The sequence below is a fragment of the Podarcis cretensis genome (genome assembly GCF_951804945.1).
Source record: "Podarcis cretensis genome assembly, chromosome: 1".
NCBI classification, from domain to species: domain Eukaryota; kingdom Metazoa; phylum Chordata; class Lepidosauria; order Squamata; family Lacertidae; genus Podarcis; species Podarcis cretensis.
The window spans coordinates 89920476-89939818 of NC_137170.1; the positions used below are offsets into that span (position 1 = coordinate 89920476).

The 19343-nt window shown below is 45.9% G+C and overlaps 1 protein-coding gene and 1 long non-coding RNA gene across 3 annotated transcripts in view; one reads left to right on the forward strand and one right to left on the reverse strand.

The window, feature by feature from the left end:
* Positions 1–2004: 2004 nt before the first annotated feature.
* Positions 2005–19343, forward strand: part of IGFBP5 (insulin like growth factor binding protein 5) — a 43486-nt gene continuing 26147 nt past the window's right edge. Inside the window, exon 1 of the mRNA XM_079969445.1 lies at positions 2005–3126. Within this exon, the coding sequence (XP_079825571.1) occupies positions 2775–3126 (352 nt within the window). The 5' untranslated portion in view covers positions 2005–2774. The remainder of the gene's footprint in view (positions 3127–19343) is intronic.
* On the reverse strand, positions 7575–11893 carry LOC307212407. Of its 2 annotated transcripts, none has more exons than XR_013836984.1 (3): positions 11337–11893; positions 10146–10319; positions 7575–7772 (listed from the first exon to the last, which is right to left on the reverse strand). It is a non-coding gene; the product is annotated as an uncharacterized lncRNA (long non-coding RNA). The 2 variants fall into 2 exon arrangements; XR_013836985.1 differs by having other exon boundaries at positions 10128–10319.

Genomic DNA, 19343 nt, shown 5'->3' on the forward strand with positions numbered 1-19343 from the left:
AAGACTCACCAGCTCTGCCAGCAGAGAAAAAAGGCTGTGAATCCCATATTTAAGTTAACCATCAACGGGGAGAGTATTCAATGAGCTTCTGCAAATTTCCCAGCATTCAGGTTCTTTACTTAAAAGAGTATTTTGTGATGCTGGCAGCTCTTGGAGATGTGAGAAACAAATCTCTCTAGGGTCTCTCTCTCTCTTTCTGTCTCTGGACTCCAATCGTCCCTCTGTTTGGTGTCAAGAAAGAAAATGTAAGACATTAAGTAGCCAGCACTAAAAACATTCAAGCAATGCCAGAAAGGGGTTAATATTTTTTTTAAGAAGCAGGCCCAAGGACTTATCATAGATAAGGGTGCATTCTAGTGGCAAAAGCAATGCAATGCAGGCATTTTCAGCACAGTCGGGAGAACTGAAATCCACCTGGAAGAGGAAGAGGAGAGGAGAATCTCCAATAAAAATTGATGGGTTGCTCTCAGACATAGCCCCCTCTCCCACCCACCCTACCCTGCTGCTTTCCTTTGTTGGAAGGAAACACCGACTTCTTAGTGGTTACTATATGCAGAAGGGGGAATTTCAGAACGCCAGGCTGTGGTTCCATATCTGCTGTGTTTTCTTCAGAAGCCATGTTTGCATTTGTGCCTACTGGGAAGGGTGGTGGTAGACATGCCCATCCCAGCTACTGGCATATTGACAGTTTGCGGCCTTTCAGCACCCATGAAAATAAGAGAAGGTCATTGGTTCTATAGCACGCAAGAGAAAAAAACCTTTTCTTTCCAGACATGGTTTTTTTTAATGTGTTTCAAGGTAACAGGTCAGAAGAGCACTGGGAAGGGTAGAAGAAATAAGGATGCTTATTTGATGTGGCTCTTTGATGTGGCAAAAGCCCTCTGATGATACAGCTAACTTTGTTTCTGGTTTCTGTTTAGGTTCCCTGCTTTTGCTGGTTTGTTTGGCTTTGCTCATGCTCTGGGTTTGCTTAAGCAATTGGTATTTGAGAGGTAAGGAGCTTTTGTCAGACACACACACACACACATACACGCTGGCGGAGAGCCTCGCTGAACAAACCAAGTGCTGCAACTCCACGCAGGTTATCGCCCTGCAGCGGTGATGTCATGCAAATGGGCACCTGCCATGTTAAAACCTGCAGGCGCGGTGCACGGTAACGGAATTGTCAGCCTAATCCTGCAAACAGCTCCTGGGGCCTGGAACGATGCCTCTCAACTGCGATATGTCAGATTATACACAAAAGGAGCCACACCAGGCTGCAATAACCCACATTCTGTATACAAGCCTGATTTCATGAACACTCTTTGGCATGGAGCAGACCATGGTGATTAAGGTGAAGGGAGCTACCACAAGGCAACACTTGTGTAGTGAGTGTTGCCAGCTGAGCAGAAACGATGCCTGGATGGCTACCATTCAACAATCACCAGGTAAAGATTTTTGACAGGGTCTGCTAGGCAGCAGCAATTCCACACTGAGCTGCTGTTAAGTGCACAGGAGCAGGGATCAATAAAAAAAGTTGGCAACTCCACATGTACCCTTGTGCCTATGCAGAGTTACTCAGATCCGAAACCCCACTGAGGCTTGCTCCCAAATCATGGTGCACACACATGAGTCTAGCCTTGGACATTTAATAAAACAAAAACATGACACCAATTTAGCCCAGAAACTCTGAGCTTTTTCCACTTTTCCCTGCAGTCTGGAGCATAGAGAACTTTATTCCTTCTTGTCCGGTATAAATGAGGCAATTGGATGCCTTTGGGGTGGCGTGTGTGTGTGTGTGTGTGTGTGTGTGTGTGTGTCTGCGAACAATAATGTGGCTGATCATTGCCAAGGGCTTTGGAAGCCTAGAAGTCAGAAGCTGCACAGCCCACCCCCACACACATTTGGAGTGTGCACTGATCTTGCCCTGGTTCCTGGCACCCATTCAGGCTGAGGTGTCATTGGGATCTCAGATTGCAGCGAGGGGCTGGCAGGCAGCCAGGGGCAGTCTATTTAAAAGACATGCCTGCTCGGCACTATTCAGTCTCTTTAGAAACTTCTCCAGGGGAAAAGTGTTGGGAGATCTACAAAGTGGAATTCTTTTTTTTTTTCTCCTTCTTTTTTTCCCCCTCCTCCCTCCTTCGTTCTCTTTCTACTGCCGACTTTGTAGAAATCCTCCAACTTTTACAGAAAACCTCTTTGTTGTTCTTAACCCAATCTAGGAAGAGGAGGATAAGGGGGGAGGAAAAAAATTGCAGCCAGTCCCATGCTAAATCTCTTCTTGACAAAGCCCAGCTCTACCTGCTTTAATGCTACTTCTCTCCAGGCGTTTTTTCATTTGCTGCAGATAATATCAGGACAGTCGAAAAGAAGCTGATTCCCTTCTCTGCTTCCTCCTCAGCCTCTCTTGCAGACGTTGCTTTTTTGAGTGAAGCCTGTGGATTATTATTATTATTATTGTACCTCTCGGTGTGCAGCTTCACCAAAGCTCTCCTGGCTCTTCTCTCCCCCCCCCTCCTTGACTCCCCAACCCACCCTCCCCATTTCCAACCTGTTGCATGCGTAATTCTTGCAACTGCAGATTTTGACAGCCAGGTTTTGTTTTTGCATTCCGATCCTGAATCATTTCTGAGGTGGAAAAGCTCTTTTGGAATCTAAGGAAGGAGACACTTTTTTTCATTCTTTCTTTTTGAAAAAGATTATTTTCCTATTTTTTTATATAGAAAAAAAAAATTTTTTTGCAAAAGAAATAAAAAGAGGACAATCAATATTGCCTTGGGTGCCTGCCACGCTGCATGCCTGCCTGTGCCTTGAAGATGCTCCTGACCCAAGTTTTGCTCCTCTGCCTCTGCCTGGGGCTGTCCCAAGGGCTGGGCTCCTTTGTGCACTGTGAACTTTGCGATGAAAAAGCCCTTTCCATGTGCCCTCCCAGCCCGGTGGGCTGCGAGTTGGTGAAGGAGCCCGGCTGCGGATGCTGCATGACCTGCGCCCTGGCTGAAGGGCAGTCTTGCGGGGTGTACACCGAGCGCTGTGCCCAGGGCATGCGCTGCCTGCCGCGCCAAGGTGAGGAGAAGCCCTTGCACGCCCTGCTGCACGGCCGAGGGGTCTGCCTCAACGAGAAGAGCTACAGGGAGCAAGCCAAGAACGGTGAGTCCTGCCCCTGGGCCTTGGCTCTCGAGGGGGGTGTGTGTCACGGGGCACCTCTTCATTTCGTTCCACTCTCTTGCCTCCGCGCATCCCTGTCCGCCACCTGCCATGCTCTCTAAGCGCCCTCTGAACCTCTTTCCCTGCTGTCTCCTCGGATGCACCACCTATCCCATCAGGTCACCTTTCCAATCCGATTACGTCCAGGTCACCCCCACCCCACCCCGCTCACTTGCACCTCCCTTACCTTCCATGACACATAAACCTGTGCAACCTCCCCAGTGCTGCCCTATGTTCCTCCCTTGCAGCGCATCTTAACCTTGCTTCACCTGCAAGTGTGTTTTCCTTCTTTACCCAACTCTCACCTGGTCACTCTTCCCCTCCCCAAGCCTGGGCTCCTTATCTCCCATTGCATAACTTTCCCCCCATCCTTATTATTACGTGCCTGGTTTCTCACTCAGATGAATTTTCCACCCCACCTGTTGCCTCCTCGACCATCGCTTCACACCTCCACCTTTCACACTCCCACCTCCTCCTTTGGTCCCTCCACGATCCTGTCACATTTTAGTAGCAGTCTATCTTCTCTGGTTTTTTATTTTTAAAGCTCTGCATCTGTTTGGCAAGGGCACTCAGACAGATACATCCCATCAAGTCCCGTTCAGTTCAGGCTTCATACCTTGTGAGTGCAGCCCAGTCCCATCTCTGTCCAAACTTGAGAGTGGCTTTTTCCTTGTGATGCATCTGAATGTTTTGATGGGACATAGAAAGGAGCAGGTGCAATACAGTAACAAAAAAAATGCCGAAGAAAAGATTACTTTTGAACAGGGAACTTTGATATACGTTTTAGGGGGGTGAAGATGCCAGCATTTCCTAACCTGTATTCCATTTGAGCCATTTCTTCTTTTTTGCACACCTGGATGCAAAAGAGAGCAACTCCCAAAGCAGCCACTGATTTGCCCCCCTTCTCTTTCCATCTTCTGCAAAAAACAACAACAACCCCAAAACACACCAGGCATCTGCTTTCTGCCAGCATGCCTGTTGCATCCATACAGTGAAGATTTGCAGTTACAACTTCTCCTTCCCAACACCCCATAAATCTTCCTGCTTTTATGACAACTCCCCCCTCCCCCCCCCCACAGAGCCTTTTCCTTTTCCTGCTGCTGCTTGAAAGCATTTGCTGGCTTTGGGTTGTCATCTCATCCAGCGGAGTGAAAATATCCTTAAGAAAACAAAAACAAGTTTCCAAAATGTCAGGTGCTTCATTTGGAAGAGGTGAAAGGCGAAGGCATTTTGCTTGGATCATTCCATAAAGTGGAACTAGTCTGTTAGGCGAGGAGGAGGAGGAGGAGGAGGAGCAGATACAACTTGATTTCCTGTCTTGGAACCCAGTAAACTCTGTAACAATCCACTCACACTAAAACTATGTGGAATATCCCCATTGCACGTCATCTACAGTGTGTGTGTGTGTGTGTGTTTGGTCAGTAATACGAACAATATGGTTCAGTGCAAATACGACAGCATGCAGAGCAATATACTCTGCTCTTCCTTTGGAGTTGCAACAGTGCCACTTACAGACAGATGAGACCAGCAACAGTTTGACTTTTTCATTTAGTTTGAACGTGCCTGAGCGTTTTTCTCTTTCCATCCCCCTTTCTCACCCCTCCCTTTTCTCTCACGCTTTCGGATCCAGCTGTACAGCAGGTGCTCCAAAATTGTCTGTAAGAGGAATAGCCAACTTCTTACTTCTTGGGGGCCACTCTGCTCTTCAGACAGCAGTCCTGGGGCTCAAAGTATGTAGCTTGATGCACAAATAAACCAGGGGTTGTTGGGCATTGTTATAAAGTCTCAGATAAGCCACCAGCAGCACAAAAACCCAAACAGTGTTGAATCTAAATGTGGCCTCTCCCTCTCATGCATGCAGCCATTATATAATTATTTTTGTTTCCTGGGGAGGGGGGAGGGCTAAAGTCCTTGCCATCCAGCAGTTGATCTCCTGGAGACCAGCAAGGAAGCATGATGATTGGTGGGTTGTGTCCAGTCTACACATTTATAGCAGGCCATTCCTAGTCAATATGAATGGACTACTGTTTTTTAAAACTTTTCTTAAAGTTTCTTGCAAATTTTGTCTCTAAAAATGGGTGGAATCAAAAGGAGAAGAAGAGAAAAAGGGAGAGAGAGGTCTAAAAATGGCAGCTCAACTACTCCCAGTGGATTGGCCATGAACCTATTTATTAGGCTGCTGGAGGCTTGTAGGTTAAAGGGTGAGAGTTTTTGAGGCCTTTGGGGTCAGAAGGTGGACACTGATCAGAAACAGACCTTTGTTAGTTCTCAGTAAAATCAGTGCTATTTTTCTGGAAAAAGAGGTGCCAGAACTCACTATGAACACCTCCCTTGTTCTCTAATAATGGCAATGGCACCTACCTGAGAGGTGCCAGAACTGAGTTCTGGTGAGTTCTGGCTGGGGGAAAAAGCCCTGAGTAAAATTATCAGGAACTGTTGGCATGACTGCTAAACTGTATTTTTGCCGTTAAGTTAAAAGTTTCAGACATGGTGGATACTGTGGATCCTAGGTGTGTGTTGTACTGCGGAAGTGTTGCTCTAGCACTCTGATGGGGCTGCAATGACATTTTCTTGCTGTCCACCTCATTCCTGTTTCCAAGACCTGCCAGTGAATTTCAAGGAGCCTCGTTTTGCTCCTTAGTTAAACTTTAATCCAATAAATGTAAAAAGCAGCCGTTGAAAATAATACCAAAGTCACCTTTTTCTGGAGATGGGCATGTGCTGGGAACAGATGACTTGCAGGCATAACTTTGTGCCTGCAGGAGCTTCATATATATATATATATATATATATACAGGAATTTCTGAGGGCAAGGCATAGGGAAAATAAAAGCTCTTGGCACCAGAACAGTAGAGTGTGAGAACGGAGAAGTATATTTTCATAGGCATGTTTCTAAGCAACTGGTGAAAAGGAAAAATGAAGTTTGACTTGAACTTGAAGGCTTCTGCCAGGTTGGCCAGAAATCCAAGGAGCAATCGCTTAGGAAGCCAGTCCCAGCAATGACCAAAATTGGCCCACAGCTGGAAACTGAAGAGAGTGGGGGGGAGTCAGGCCTGTATACAATAAATTAAACACTGGTGGGGAGAGATGGTTGCTTCTTCCCTGTTCTTAAATGTTCTTCTGCCCTTATTGGTTTTAAAGTAGGGTTTTCTCTCTCTCTCTCTCTCTCTCTCTCTCCCCTGACTGTTTCCTCTTCTAGATGGCCTACAGTCATCTAATAGACATCCTTTTGGAAACAGGAGCTAATCACTATACCTCTGCTTGTCCTTGCCCACTGATAAAATTGCATGACTAGCAAGTCAGGTAGAGTGAAGCAGTGGTCAAGCCCACTGAAAGTGCCTGCTCATTCTAATTGGCACTGCATGCCACGGGATGCTGTTGTTAATTACCCACACACCTGGTCCAGGGTAGTGCAGGGTAGTATGATGCTTTTATTTAGTTATATGTTTTTTGGCCAGTCATTTCCCAGCTACCTTTCTAATCATTTGGTTATATGCTTATGCTTATGCTTCCATCATCTGTAAGCATCCAGTCATAGGAGCAGTCATAGGGAGCTCCCATATGCCAGGTCAGACCATTGGTCTATCTAGCTCTGTATTGTCTATATATCTATATCGACTGGCTGTGACTCTCTAAGATTTCAGATGCAGGTCTTTCTCAGCCCTACTTGGAGATGTGAACCTTCCTGCATACAAAGCAGATGCTCTGAGCAGATGCCTTTCCCCCCAAAGTAGGCAGGTAGGCGCTGGCAGACCACAGAATGAGGTTGGTGGGGCAGAGTCCTTCCAGAAAATCATGCAGCAGAAACATCATAGGGCCCATTCTTCCTGGGACCAAACCAAATTGGAATGCGGGGGGGGGGGGGGGGCTTCATATAATTGAATACTTATCCATGTTCTGTTTAGTTTCAAAGGCCTTTCCTGCATGCAGAACATTGGCAGATCAGGAAGAAGACTGAGTTATACACCTTCTTCCTGACATGCTATCCTTTGCAGTTCTTCTTTTAAGATGGGAGAGCATTCAATCATTTGATTCCCCTACCTGTGTTTTGAATGGTACACTAACCTGCTGGAAGTTCTTGAGAAGGGCATTCAGTCATCTCATTCCCTGCCAGCTTTTTGAAGTAGTATAATTCCCACCGAGCTTCCTTGTGTCATTCCAATGAACACAGTTGCTAACCTCAGACGCCAGCCACACCCTCACAGCCCTACCTGAGTAATGAAGGCTTGCAGAGCAATATCCAGCTGCCACAGAAGCATCCCCTGGTGGCCACATGCAGAAACAACAGCGGCATTGTAGAAAATAATGGCTAACAGAAAGATGGGTTGTGTGATAACAATTATATTGTTGGTGTGATTTCCTAAGGAACCAAGCAACAGGAACAAAATGCCCAAGGTATTTTCCATTTTTATTTCTCAATTAAAGTCAATGTTTTTGAGAATAGAATGCCAGCAGATATGCTTCTTGGTCACTGAGAAAATATGGTAGTCGCTTGGGGTGAACAGGCTACTGGATATTTGCATGCCTAGTTCAGAAACCTACAGCCAACCAACATGAATTCATTTTCTCAAAGTGGCCAATGAAATCACCTACAAAGAGAAAATGAGAAGTGTTGTTTATTATTCATGCCAGCATCACACATATATTCCTAGGATCAGTATATCCTTCATATACAGATGAGTGATCATATTCCTAGCAAATATTTGAATCATAGAATTGTAGAGTTGGAAGGGATCCCAGGGAACATCTAGTCCAACTCCCTGCAATGTAGGTATGTCCACTAAAGCATCCTTGACAGAGGGCCAGCCAACCTCTGCTTAAAATCTTCCTAGGAAGGAGTGTCCACAACCTGCCAAGGGAGACTTTGGCCCTGTGACTTACTTGCAGGGGAATTGATGCAACAGTGAAGAAATGAAATGGCAATCATATTTAATATGGCTGTTCCAGATTTATCCGTTTTTATTTTAGAAATGTGACCACTTTTTTCCACCACTTTTTTCCCTCACCACATCACACAGGCATTTTTATTTTTCTGAGAGAAGGCAATTAGCAGCCCACTCTTTCCTAGGCATGTTTCTCCACCAGAAGACCCACTGTGGGCTCCTTTTGCACATTACATTTCCCCCACTTTTTTTAATTAATTGCTATTTAATGCAACACAAAAGTGGCACTCATTCACTTATAATTTTCCAGACAATTTGCACATTACATTTTTCATATGTGCATGCACATCAAAAGAGAAGGGACTGTGGCTCTGGGCCTGAGTACATCCTTGGCATGTAGAAGGTCACGTGGTCAGTTAATTCTCTCCCTGCTCCCTGCATCTTCACCGAAAGAAAGATGTCAGGCAGCACAGGGTTGCAAAGGGGCCTGCCTGTATCCTTGGAGAGGTCACCATAGCCTCAGAATAGACCGTGCAGAGTTAGAGGGATCTGACTCAGTCTTTGCTCAAGACTCCACGCCACATCTTCTGACTTCATGTATTTGGTGCCTGCGATGTGTGAAGCATCCCAGAGAGGAATGGGACTCATGATTTGAAAAGCACGCAAGGGATTGCAGAGTTCAGGGGGCCCAAATAGTGTTTGCTACCCAGATCCCCAAACCCGCTAGAAGGTGACACATTTCCTAGAACCCAAATGAAAGAAGAAGTACTTCTTCACATATTGCATAGTAAAACTATAACATTTGCCCCCACAAGAGTAGTGATGGTCGCCAACTTGGATGGCTTTAAAGGAAGATTAGACAAATCCATGGGACTGGTTTCAACTACTTGATTCCATTAGTGGAAGCAGGATGCTGGACCAGGTTATATTTTGGCCGGATCCAGCCCAGCATGCCCTCCAACATTTCTCTGATGAAAATAGGAACATCCTAAGGAAAAGCGGGACATTCCAGGATCAAATCAGAAACCAGGATGACTGTAAATCCGGAACTGTCCCTGGAAAATAGGGGCATTTGGAGGGTCTGGCAGGGGTCTTCCAATGTCCTTATGTTGCTCTTCTAATGTTGCTCCAAAGTTCTCTGTTCTTCCCTTCCCTCATGCCCGTTTAAAAAAATCTGTGCTGAAGTAATGAGGAATGAGTTTATAAACTACTGATAGGCTTTCTTATGAGACCATGAGCCAATGACAGCTGTTACTGGGGAGGAGGAGAGAGTCTCGGAGGCTGGATTTTTTTTAAAAAAAAAAAAGTTTTTGCTGTATCAGCTTTCACAAGACAGGAGAGAAGCGTCGACTTGAGCTTAAGTTTCCTGCGGCTAGTAGTAGATTTAATATTTTATCATTCCTTTGACATGCTTTCCCTTGCACTCCCCACTCAAATGAGTTTAACATGGGGCTGGGTATATAACAGACACACAACAGCTGCAGCAGGGTGTCTGGGATATAAAAGGGGGGCAGGTGCACAGCTAGGAATGGAGGAGGGAGGCCCTGGGTGAACTGGGGTTAGGGGGGTGAGGGTTGGGGCAAGGGTCATTGGAGCAGCCAGCTGTGTGTGCCTTTGACAATTGCCAGGATGCGCCGTCCATCCCAGGGTGTAACTGGCAACCCTTGGTGAACTGTTCTCTCCCTCTCTTCCTTTCCCTGCATGAAGCCAAGACAACATCAAAAAAAAAGACCTCCAGACGTTAAAGCCAAGGCTAGTAGCAACAGGTCTGTGGCTCACTCAGAAACTGGAAAAACGCCATTCTTTTTTCTTGCCCCCCCCCCCCCCATCTACAGGGATAGGGGGAAAGGGTGGGGGGAGAGCAAGATGTTTAAACTGTCAGTTCCAAGCAAGAAAGCTGAGTTTCTGTGAACTTTGGGGAAGACGGCAGACTGCTCCAGAGGGAAAAGGTGGCATGTGGATTTTGAAGTGGGAATGGGTTTAAGAGAAGCAAGTCAAACTCCAGAGAAACTCAGATTTGCAAAAGGGTGTGTGTGAAAAAGAGGAGTACAGGAAGCTTACTTTATGAAGTCAGGTTACCTTCTCATCTAACCTGGCTTTATCTCCTCTGGCAGGCTTTGACTGGTGTTGAGCAGAGGACTTTTACATCACCTTCTGTCTGATCCTTTTTCTCTTGAGAAGCCAGGGTTTGGACCTGGGATCTTCCTGATTGTCTCTACCACTGAGCCATGGCCCCCTCCTGAGAAGAAGGATCTGTACAATGGAGGCAGAATTTTATCCGCAAAACTGATCAGTCAAAATTAGCTGATTCATGTGTTGGATTTTACATACATAAAGCTGTATTCTAACACCACACACCCACAGGAACATCAAGGGACACTGGAGGCAGGATAGGTGCACTGAATGAGCAGACGTGACAGGCATGTCACCTTGCTCTCTTCCATATAATATGGGCCAGTATTATCTGACCTGGCCCCATACATGTATAGTGTTTACTGAATTGAAGCTGAGTATTATTTGTCCATGTGCTTTATGTTTGATGCTCCCCCCATCATTTGTATGACTATGTGTCCCAATTGTCCACATATGATAACATGCTTAAAAGGCAGGGCCATCAAAAAAGGAGACCATAGGCTGGAAGGGACACCAAGCATCATCCAGACTGACCCCCACCCCTGCAAAACCCACAAAAATATAGAATCATAGAATTGTAGAGTTGGAAGAGACCATGAGGGTCATCTGGTCCAACCCCTCACATTTGCCCAATGTGGAATCCACGACCCTGAGATTAAGAGTCTCATGCTCTACCGACTGAGCTATCCTTTGGTCTACATGTGATTTGATCCACTACAGCATTGCAGGATTTTGACACAATTTATGAAAGGCAGTCCTAGCAATTACCATTTACTCTGGCTTCAGTGCACTCCCGCTGCTAACTTTTGTATCCATTTGCACCAGTTACCCACAATGCAGAGCTACCCTGTAGTAGGTGGTTTTTTTCTTTGAGAAATACAGTAGACGCTTGGGTTGCAAACGTGATCTGTGCAGGAGGCACGTTCGCAACCTGCAGCGTTTGCAACCCGCAGCGCCATATCTGCGCACGCACAGGTTGTGATTCAGCACTTATGCGCAAAGCGCAATTTAGCGCTTCTGCACATGCGTGACTGCCGAATCCCAGAAGTAACCTGTTCCAGTACTTCCGGGTTTCGGCGTGTCCGTAACCCAAAGAAACGCAATCTGAAGCGTCTTTAACTCGAGGTATGACTGTACCGCTATTTGGAGCATGTCCCCTTGAACCAGCATAAGCCACATTCACTTCAGAGTTAAGTGGAGGTGTGTACATTTGAGACAGCCATTGCACATGTGCAGATGACAGTTTCATGAACAGGAGGTGCTGGGGTAGCAGGGGCAGGGAAGCCAAGCAGGTAATGCACATCAGGTGAAGCTATTGTCTCTGTTGTGTACAACAGCATGCAAATGGAACTTAAAATGCAGCAGGGGAGGAAACAACCTCATTGTGTTTTAAACCCCCAAAGTGTATGTAGCCTTGGAAAGCATTCCTTGACTGCAGCAACAGGTTGCTTAGTAAGTACATAGGGATGTCGGCATTCCTCTTGACCCTCTCTTTTGTTGCCTTCCGAAGAAGCAGAGCAGCAGAACATGAGCAGCTTTCTTTTCAAGCAGAGCTGGGGATTTTGGCAGCATCCTCCTGGCCATGCTTAGCTTATCCAGAAGTAAGCCCTATTGAGGCCTGCTCTGTACATGTGGCAAAATGGGGTGGCAGAATACTGAAGGGACAGAATGGACGTTACCACTTCAGGCTACAAGGGAAGTACGTCACTTTAGAATGCTCACACATTCCATTCCGAGTAAAATTGTGACATAGCCAAGAAAAAGTTACAGTACTTTCTGGAATGCTCCTCACTCTGCTACTTTTCTACTTTCAGTTTTTCAACCTGTGATGCCAACCCTTCTGCAGTCTGGAGCGATCCAGGGGTGGGGGACCTTTTTTCAGCCATGCATGGCTGATGGACAGTGACTTGAACTGTGCTTTCCATAGGGATCACCTGCACAATCAAGTTCTCCATGGGGAACTCAGTCGCGTGGCCAACTCAGCCGCACTTTCACCTGCCCTGTTGCATATGTTATCAGGTGTGGAGCAGGTGATCTTGGCCTCACAGGCCAAATTGGGACTTGTGGTGGGACACATTTGGCAATTCCCCACCCTTGTTGAGTGACGACAGAATTCTGTCTCCTCCTTGCCGCATGACTAGCAGATCTGGATTCAACAAGACTTAGTAAGAGGGTTTAGGATTACAGCCCAATCCTGTGCAGGCTCAGTTAAAATTAAATACCCATTGATTTCAATAGGGCATGCTACCAAGGATGTGTGCTAAGGCTGTAGCCTTAAACCAGGCTTCCTCAACCTCGACCCTCCAGATGTTTTGAGACTACAATTCCCATCATCCCTGACCACTGGTCCTGCTAGCTAGGGATCATGGGAGTTGTAGGCCAAAAACATCTGGAGGCCCGAGATTGAGGAATCCTGCCTTAAACGTGTTTCCTTCTCTTCAATTAGAAGCTGCTAAGGAATCACTAAAGAGAGATGCAAACATCTACCCCCACTTTGTTTGCACCTTCTGTGTTTTTAATACCAGTATGACTTGGACATATTGGTCAATGATGAGGCTCATCTCCAAGCTCAACTTCCATCCTCCTCTGTTCCTTGGCTGTTGATGTTTTAAATAAGGACCATATAACACTTAAAGAGGTTTATATATGTAGTGCATACATGCCCACAAAGAGGGTCTAACAGTTGTTACATACATTACAGCATTAATGTTTAGTGTTAACTGAAGACCACCAACACTGAGAAGTTGACCTATATAAGGAATCCTTCCCACTCGGATGGGTGTGTGCGTGTATGCTCATTGGAATATCCTAGGAATTGCCTTTCCTTAATTTCATTGTACACAGGTTGTACATTGACAATAAAGGTATTATTATTAGCCCATCCTCTGCATGCAAAATCCACCTGCATTGTCTCTACTAAACTTAATCATTGTAATCCAAGCATCTCTGGCATTTCCACTGTTTGCAAGCCTTTGAATCATCCTAGGCTGTATTTTTCTGCATGATTATTGTTCTGGGTGGGGTTGATCTGATAGTTAGGAATGGCTGCTGGGGGTCCTGGCTTAGTGCAGAACCTTAGAAGAATAGTTGGCCATCATCAGAGGTTTCCCAGTCCCATAGTTTCCATGATTGCTGCTATCATTTCTGTGATTCTGTCATTCTGCCTGAACATACTGAGATTCACAATTTCTCTTTGCAGAAGTTGTGATTAGCAAAACTTTTTTTAAAAAAAAGAAAGGGAAAAAAAGCAAAAGGCTAGGTGAGGTTCCCTGAAACCCAGCAGTGTCTGTGCAGCAGTGAACCTGATCAGCTTTGCTATGGCAGAAGAGTTCACATCGAGAGTTTCAGTGACCAGGTTCCTTGCCAACTCTTGAAGCAGCTCCTGTAGCTCTCCCTTTAAAAACAGTCTTATCTACAGCAATTAGCAGCTGATAGTGCTTGACTCCATGCTCTGAAAAGCCTCACTGCTGATTCCTACAGAACAAACCTCTGCCAGAAGAGCAGGCCAGGCTGTTTGGTTTTCTGGATAGTTATTGAAGGTGGCATAAAAAGGCGGAGGTGTCATGTTCAGCCAGCAAAGGCAGACCTAGAAGATGTCTAATGCTCTTCCATTGCAAAAAAATATAAAAATATAAAAAATGTGAGGGTCCCCACCTGTCTTAGGGGCCTTCTGGGTCAAATCTAGACCTTTGAGGGGTACTCTTTGGCCTCATGGTTACCAACACTGGACAACAGATAAGCATACCAGAGCTGTTCTATATGGCCAATGGACTGGGCAGGCTTGCTGCTCCCTGCCCCCTCACCAATTTCCTTGCTGGCAGCAGTCTTCTTCCAAAATTAATTGCTGATCAAAGTGATATGGCCTTGAAGACAAAAGGAAGAAATTGAGTAATTTCTCATTTTTCAATTTCCTCTCCTAACCTGTCAGAATATCACCTTGTTCACTTGCCAGAGAGAGAGGAAAAAGTCTGTCAATTACTCCGGTGCTCTGACAGATGATAAAAGGACCCCTACCCCCACGAGCTGTGTCCCATGTATTGCCCTTCCACTACATCACTGGGGGCAGCAGGAGGTGGAACTCTGGGAATTTTGAGCCTGGCTTTTGATCTGCATGTGGTTCCTGCTTTTGAGAGGAGGGAGCCAAGTGTCAGCACCACTGACAGCACTACTCATCAGCTGTGCAGTGGAGGTGGCTCTTTTTCTGACTCCTGAGCATAAGCAAATGGGCAGTTGTACTGGTACTTCTTTGCACAGCACACTGTGTTATGGAATGACAGCACAAATGACCATGGGAAGAAGGGAAATTAAGATTCCATTTCCTTTGCAGGGCACTATATGTATGGGGAAAGAAATAGCTTCCTTCTGCACAATATCCCTGGAAGGAAAGTGGAAATGTGCATTTCACAAATTTATTTTATTGCATTGCATTGCATTTCTATCCCACCTTTTCCTCCATGGAACTCAAGGTGGTGTGCACTGTTTTCCTTTTCCCATGTTATCTTCACTACAACCCTGTGAGGTAGATTAGGCTAAGAGAGAGTGCCAATGTGGAGAGCAGGGGCAGATCAGCTCTTGGCTTTTAAAGTAACTCTGCCACCACCCCAAAAGAAAGAACATCACCAGCAACCTTGTCTCATATTTTTTTAATTTAGAAAGGGTAATGTTGATGTGATAAATAAGTGGGAGCAGCTGGAGAGAAGCCGATTTTTAGAGCATGACTTGGATCGTCTGGGTGGGAAGTTAATCGGGAGTTATGGGTAAAATTCATGGAACTGAACTGAGTGGGGAGCAGATGAATTCAAAACATTATTTGGGGTAGTTTGAAGAAGAAACTGATTGGCTTCCCTGCTGGGAAATGTAAATTTGAGTCGTTTTAAATTCGCACTTCTGCATCTAAATTAGCATATGTAAATTTGTGTGTTTCAACAGCGCCTCCTGTTGTAAAATATTTAAGTACACTAGGTTGCAAGGGAGTCATATTAATTGTTAGGATTAGAAGTGAATAAAAGCCAAGCAGCTCACACAGGCATTAGAAGAACAGAATGCAACAAAATGTTTCACTATGAAATGCCAGCCAACCTTGCCTGCTTTGAGGGTATTCCATTCTGTTTTTCCCCTTCCCCTCACCCTGTTTGTTTGTATTCCCCCCCCCCCCCCAAACAGCACTCAGGTCTCTTCATTGTGCTGTTTTGGGGTCCCTCGCAATAATTTCCCCCCTAAAATTGTTTTCCTCCCTTTGCTCTTGCATAAACCTTGGGGTTCCCCTAAGCCAAATGTGGGGAACCTCTGGCCCTCAGGATGCTTGGCCCATTGGCCATGCTTGCTGGCGCTGATGGGAGTTGCAGTTCATCAGCAGGGTTCCCAACTGCTGCCAGACCTAAGCCTTCCCTTTTGTGCCTAATGATGTTGTCTGAATACATACCAGATCAGCAATCAGAGAAGGCATTCACTATTGGTATAGGTAGGATCTGCCCACCAACATACTGCAAAAGTTCACTCTCCAAGGCTCCCCAATTTGCATCTAGGCCCTCCAGTTTGTGTATGCAAGCTGCAGGTGTTTGCATGTGCAAATAAGTACCACCCTAGACTTTCCAAAGGATGCAGGTGCCGGTGGGTGGCTTGAGAATTTAACCCCTTAGGAACTGGACTCTGTTAGACAATCCCTCCCATCTACCCACTGTGTGTTTTGTTTTGATTCTTTCTTTTCCTTCAGTTATACCTTGCAGCCCAGTGTGGTGTTCCCAAGGGGTCACCCATCCAAGCACTGACTTTAGCAAGATTCAGTACCATGTCCCTACAAACCATCTCCCCATCCATAATAGCAGCTACAGGGGGGGGAGGAGGATTAAACAGGATTAGACAGGATCACAACAGAGTGGGGGAAAAATTAACCCCCTTTCCCCCTTGTGCGATTTTGCTGATTAAAATCCCACCCCCCAAGCTGCTGTTTACCCTAGGAGGGAGGGACTGCTTCCAGGTGTCACTTGGGTACCAATAAATTTTCCTCTGTAGGCTAAACACTGACTTTGGCATCAAGTGTGGGCAGGATTAGACTGCCCTTCTCCAGCACCAGTTAAGGGGCCCTAGAGCACAGTAGGTGTGGGGTGTTTTAAAGGAGACCCTAAACATAGATCTCCCACATCATGTCTAGCTTGATCCTGCATGAGTGTGGTCTTGTTCAGTCCCCTGGATGGGAAGCAATTGTGAGTGAGCTATAAGTACAATCAGTTAAAAATCCATCGAAAAACATGGAAATCCAATGGTGCCTGTTTCCCGGTTGCCGTGTGAACTGTTCAAGGTGCAGAACCTTCATCTGTGAGTGGGAATAATGCTGGCAACATGGCCCTTACAATTTGTGAGGACTCTTTTTGTGAGTTCTCCTCCTGGAGGAAGAAGGGAGGCTTCTGCAGAATGTGGCACCTGGTTGTGAACCCTGCCAGGGCAAATTATTCAACAGCACTTTGTGGCTTTGTCGGGCCAGTCTATCCAGAGGCGGAGAGAAGGGTGGGGTTAGGGAAGAATTTGGAAAAGGGTGGGTGGGAAACAGGGTCCAGGAAAAACAATTTATTTATTTGGCAAGCTTCTGAAGATGCTCCAAAGAATCCAGAGTTTCTGTTCCCTTACATTTTTCTAATTGCAAACACAAGCCAAAGGAGTTGATGTTGGGAGGTGCCGCAACTGCTTATTTCTAATGAGTAATCTCTAGGCTGTGGACCAATTACATACTAAAAGCAGATTTAGATGTTGTTTTCTCTTATTTATTTGTGCTCAAAAATACTACAATGTGAACACACACACACAAGTTCAATTCACCACTCTCAAGGGACATCACTTGAGCTACTCTTTACTTAAGTTTACACTACTGTAAGCCTCCTCTAGTTCCTGGCAATGGTGCTCAGAGCAAAAGTAATATGAAGCACATAATTCTGGGACATGTGCAGACATCCAGTTGAACTGAGCATCTTGGTAACAGCAGTTACTATCATTCCTGGCCATTGGCTGGGGCTGGTGGGAGTTGAAGTCCAATGTGTAGTGTGTGTGTGTGTGTGTGTGTGTGTGTGTGTGTGTGTGTGTAGGGCTCACCTACAGAACTGATTAATGCTGCTTGGCTGGAGGGCTCCCAAAGTTGAATGAGCTTAAAACAGGGTCAGAGTTCAAAATTTTTACCAAAGTTACCCAAGGGGAAACATCCATAATAGATAGTGTTTTTTTCTGTGTGTGCTCACTTGTCCTAACTAACACACATACACCTCGGTAGGCAATTCTTACCATATACACCAGGGATATTGTGCAGAAGAAGCTACCAGCCTTGCTGGTAGAGTGACCAGATGGCTCTGGCAAATCCAACCAATATTTTTAATTAATTGCCCCTGATCCATTGATAGGTTAATTGTGCTGATTAATCAAAGTAATGCTTTTAGACCTGGCAATTTCTGATTGATGGATGGCTTGGAAACCTCTCTGGCTCCCCCTCTGCCACCCCACCCACCTCCCTCCCCCTCCCCCAGCCAATCGAGGCAATTCTTCAGCTTTCAGTTGGGTAAAGGAGAAGGAAATAATGATTCTGCTATTCCTTTGAGACCAGGCCACGCTTTCTAAGGAGCTTACTGTTTCAAGTACCCACCTATCCATCACTCAACTCCCCACCCCCACCCCTTTCCAGTGTTATGCCTTTCAGGGATCTTGTTGAAATCCCCCCTTTCAGCCAAAACACAAGGACAGAAATACATTGTGTAAACAAACAGAGCAAATAACATTGTGAATGGGTTTCCCTAAGTCACCAGGTGTTTGTCCTCCAAGCAGCTGCCCTGGGGGACCAATCCTGCTGAGCACTGAGAAGCAATGTTAAGAAGGGGGGGGCATTGAGGGAGCTCAGAAACCTTGTGTGATTGAGATGTTGTTATGTTGGATCCTGGGCTGCCTTGTTTGATTTGTTTTAGCTGTAGGGTTGTTGATGGAGACAGCCAGTCTGTGTTTGCCATTGAAGGTAGCAAAGCAACCCAGGTGGAGGTTATCAAGGGAGCTGCTAATGTGGGGGTGGGCACTGGTTTAAAAGAGCCTTTTCTGCTTGCTGAAATGGATGTCACGTTTTACATCCTCCCCATTTTCAAATCCAACATACTGTATCTATTTCAGAAATAATGTTACAAGAGTACAAGCTTCAACTTTTGGTGCAACAGTATAATCCCACATGCACACCATATATTTAAAGTGCTAGTATGTGACTTTAAACAGCAACGGCTTCCCCCAAATAATTCTGGAAGCTGTAGCCTGCTAAGAGTGCTGAGAGTTATTAGGAGACCCTGATTCCCTGCAAAGAGTTCCAGTTCTCAGGGTGCTTTAACAATCAATCCCTCTTCACAGAGAAATTGTAACTGTGAGGAGAATAGGGGCCTCCTCTCAGCACCCTTAACCAACTGCAAACTAGAACTTTTTGGGAGAGAGAAACCATGACTGTCTATTGTGGTATCATAGTGCTTTGAATGCATGGTGTGAATATGGTCTAAGTCTAGGACAGCCTTCTCCAACCTACTGACCCAACCACAGATATTTTGGACAACAGCTGCCATCAGCCCCAGCCAGCATGGGTACTTGTCAAGGAGGATGGGAAGTGCAATTCAAAAACATTTGGAAGGCACTTGGTTGGAGAAGACTGACTGAACAGTTTGTCTCAGAAGTGAGACCTATAGAGTCCAATGCAGGGCCGACCTACAAGGTGGGCTGAAGCAGACACCTCAGGCAGCAGAACCACAACAGGCAGCACCCCACCCCACCCACGTCCTCCACTAGTGGAGAAGCAGCAGTAGCAACAACTTCCAACAAGATCTTGCTGCAATCTCATGTGTTCCCTAAGATCTTACAACAGCTCCACAAGGTCTCACTGAACCTTCTGCCTTTGACATTTCTTCACACGACCCTGTGACCCTTAAGGTGTTGTTGAACTCCAACTCCCATCAGCCCCAGCCATCACGCTCAATAGTCAAGAATGATGAGGGCTGGAGTCCCACAACATCTGGACGGCCACAGGTTCCCCATATCTGGTGTAGACAGTACTGAGGTGAAGGGACCAATCGTCTAACTTGATATAGGGCAGCTGCCTATGTTTCTATGTTTCTGGGCAGTGGTGCAGATTGGAGTGGTGGG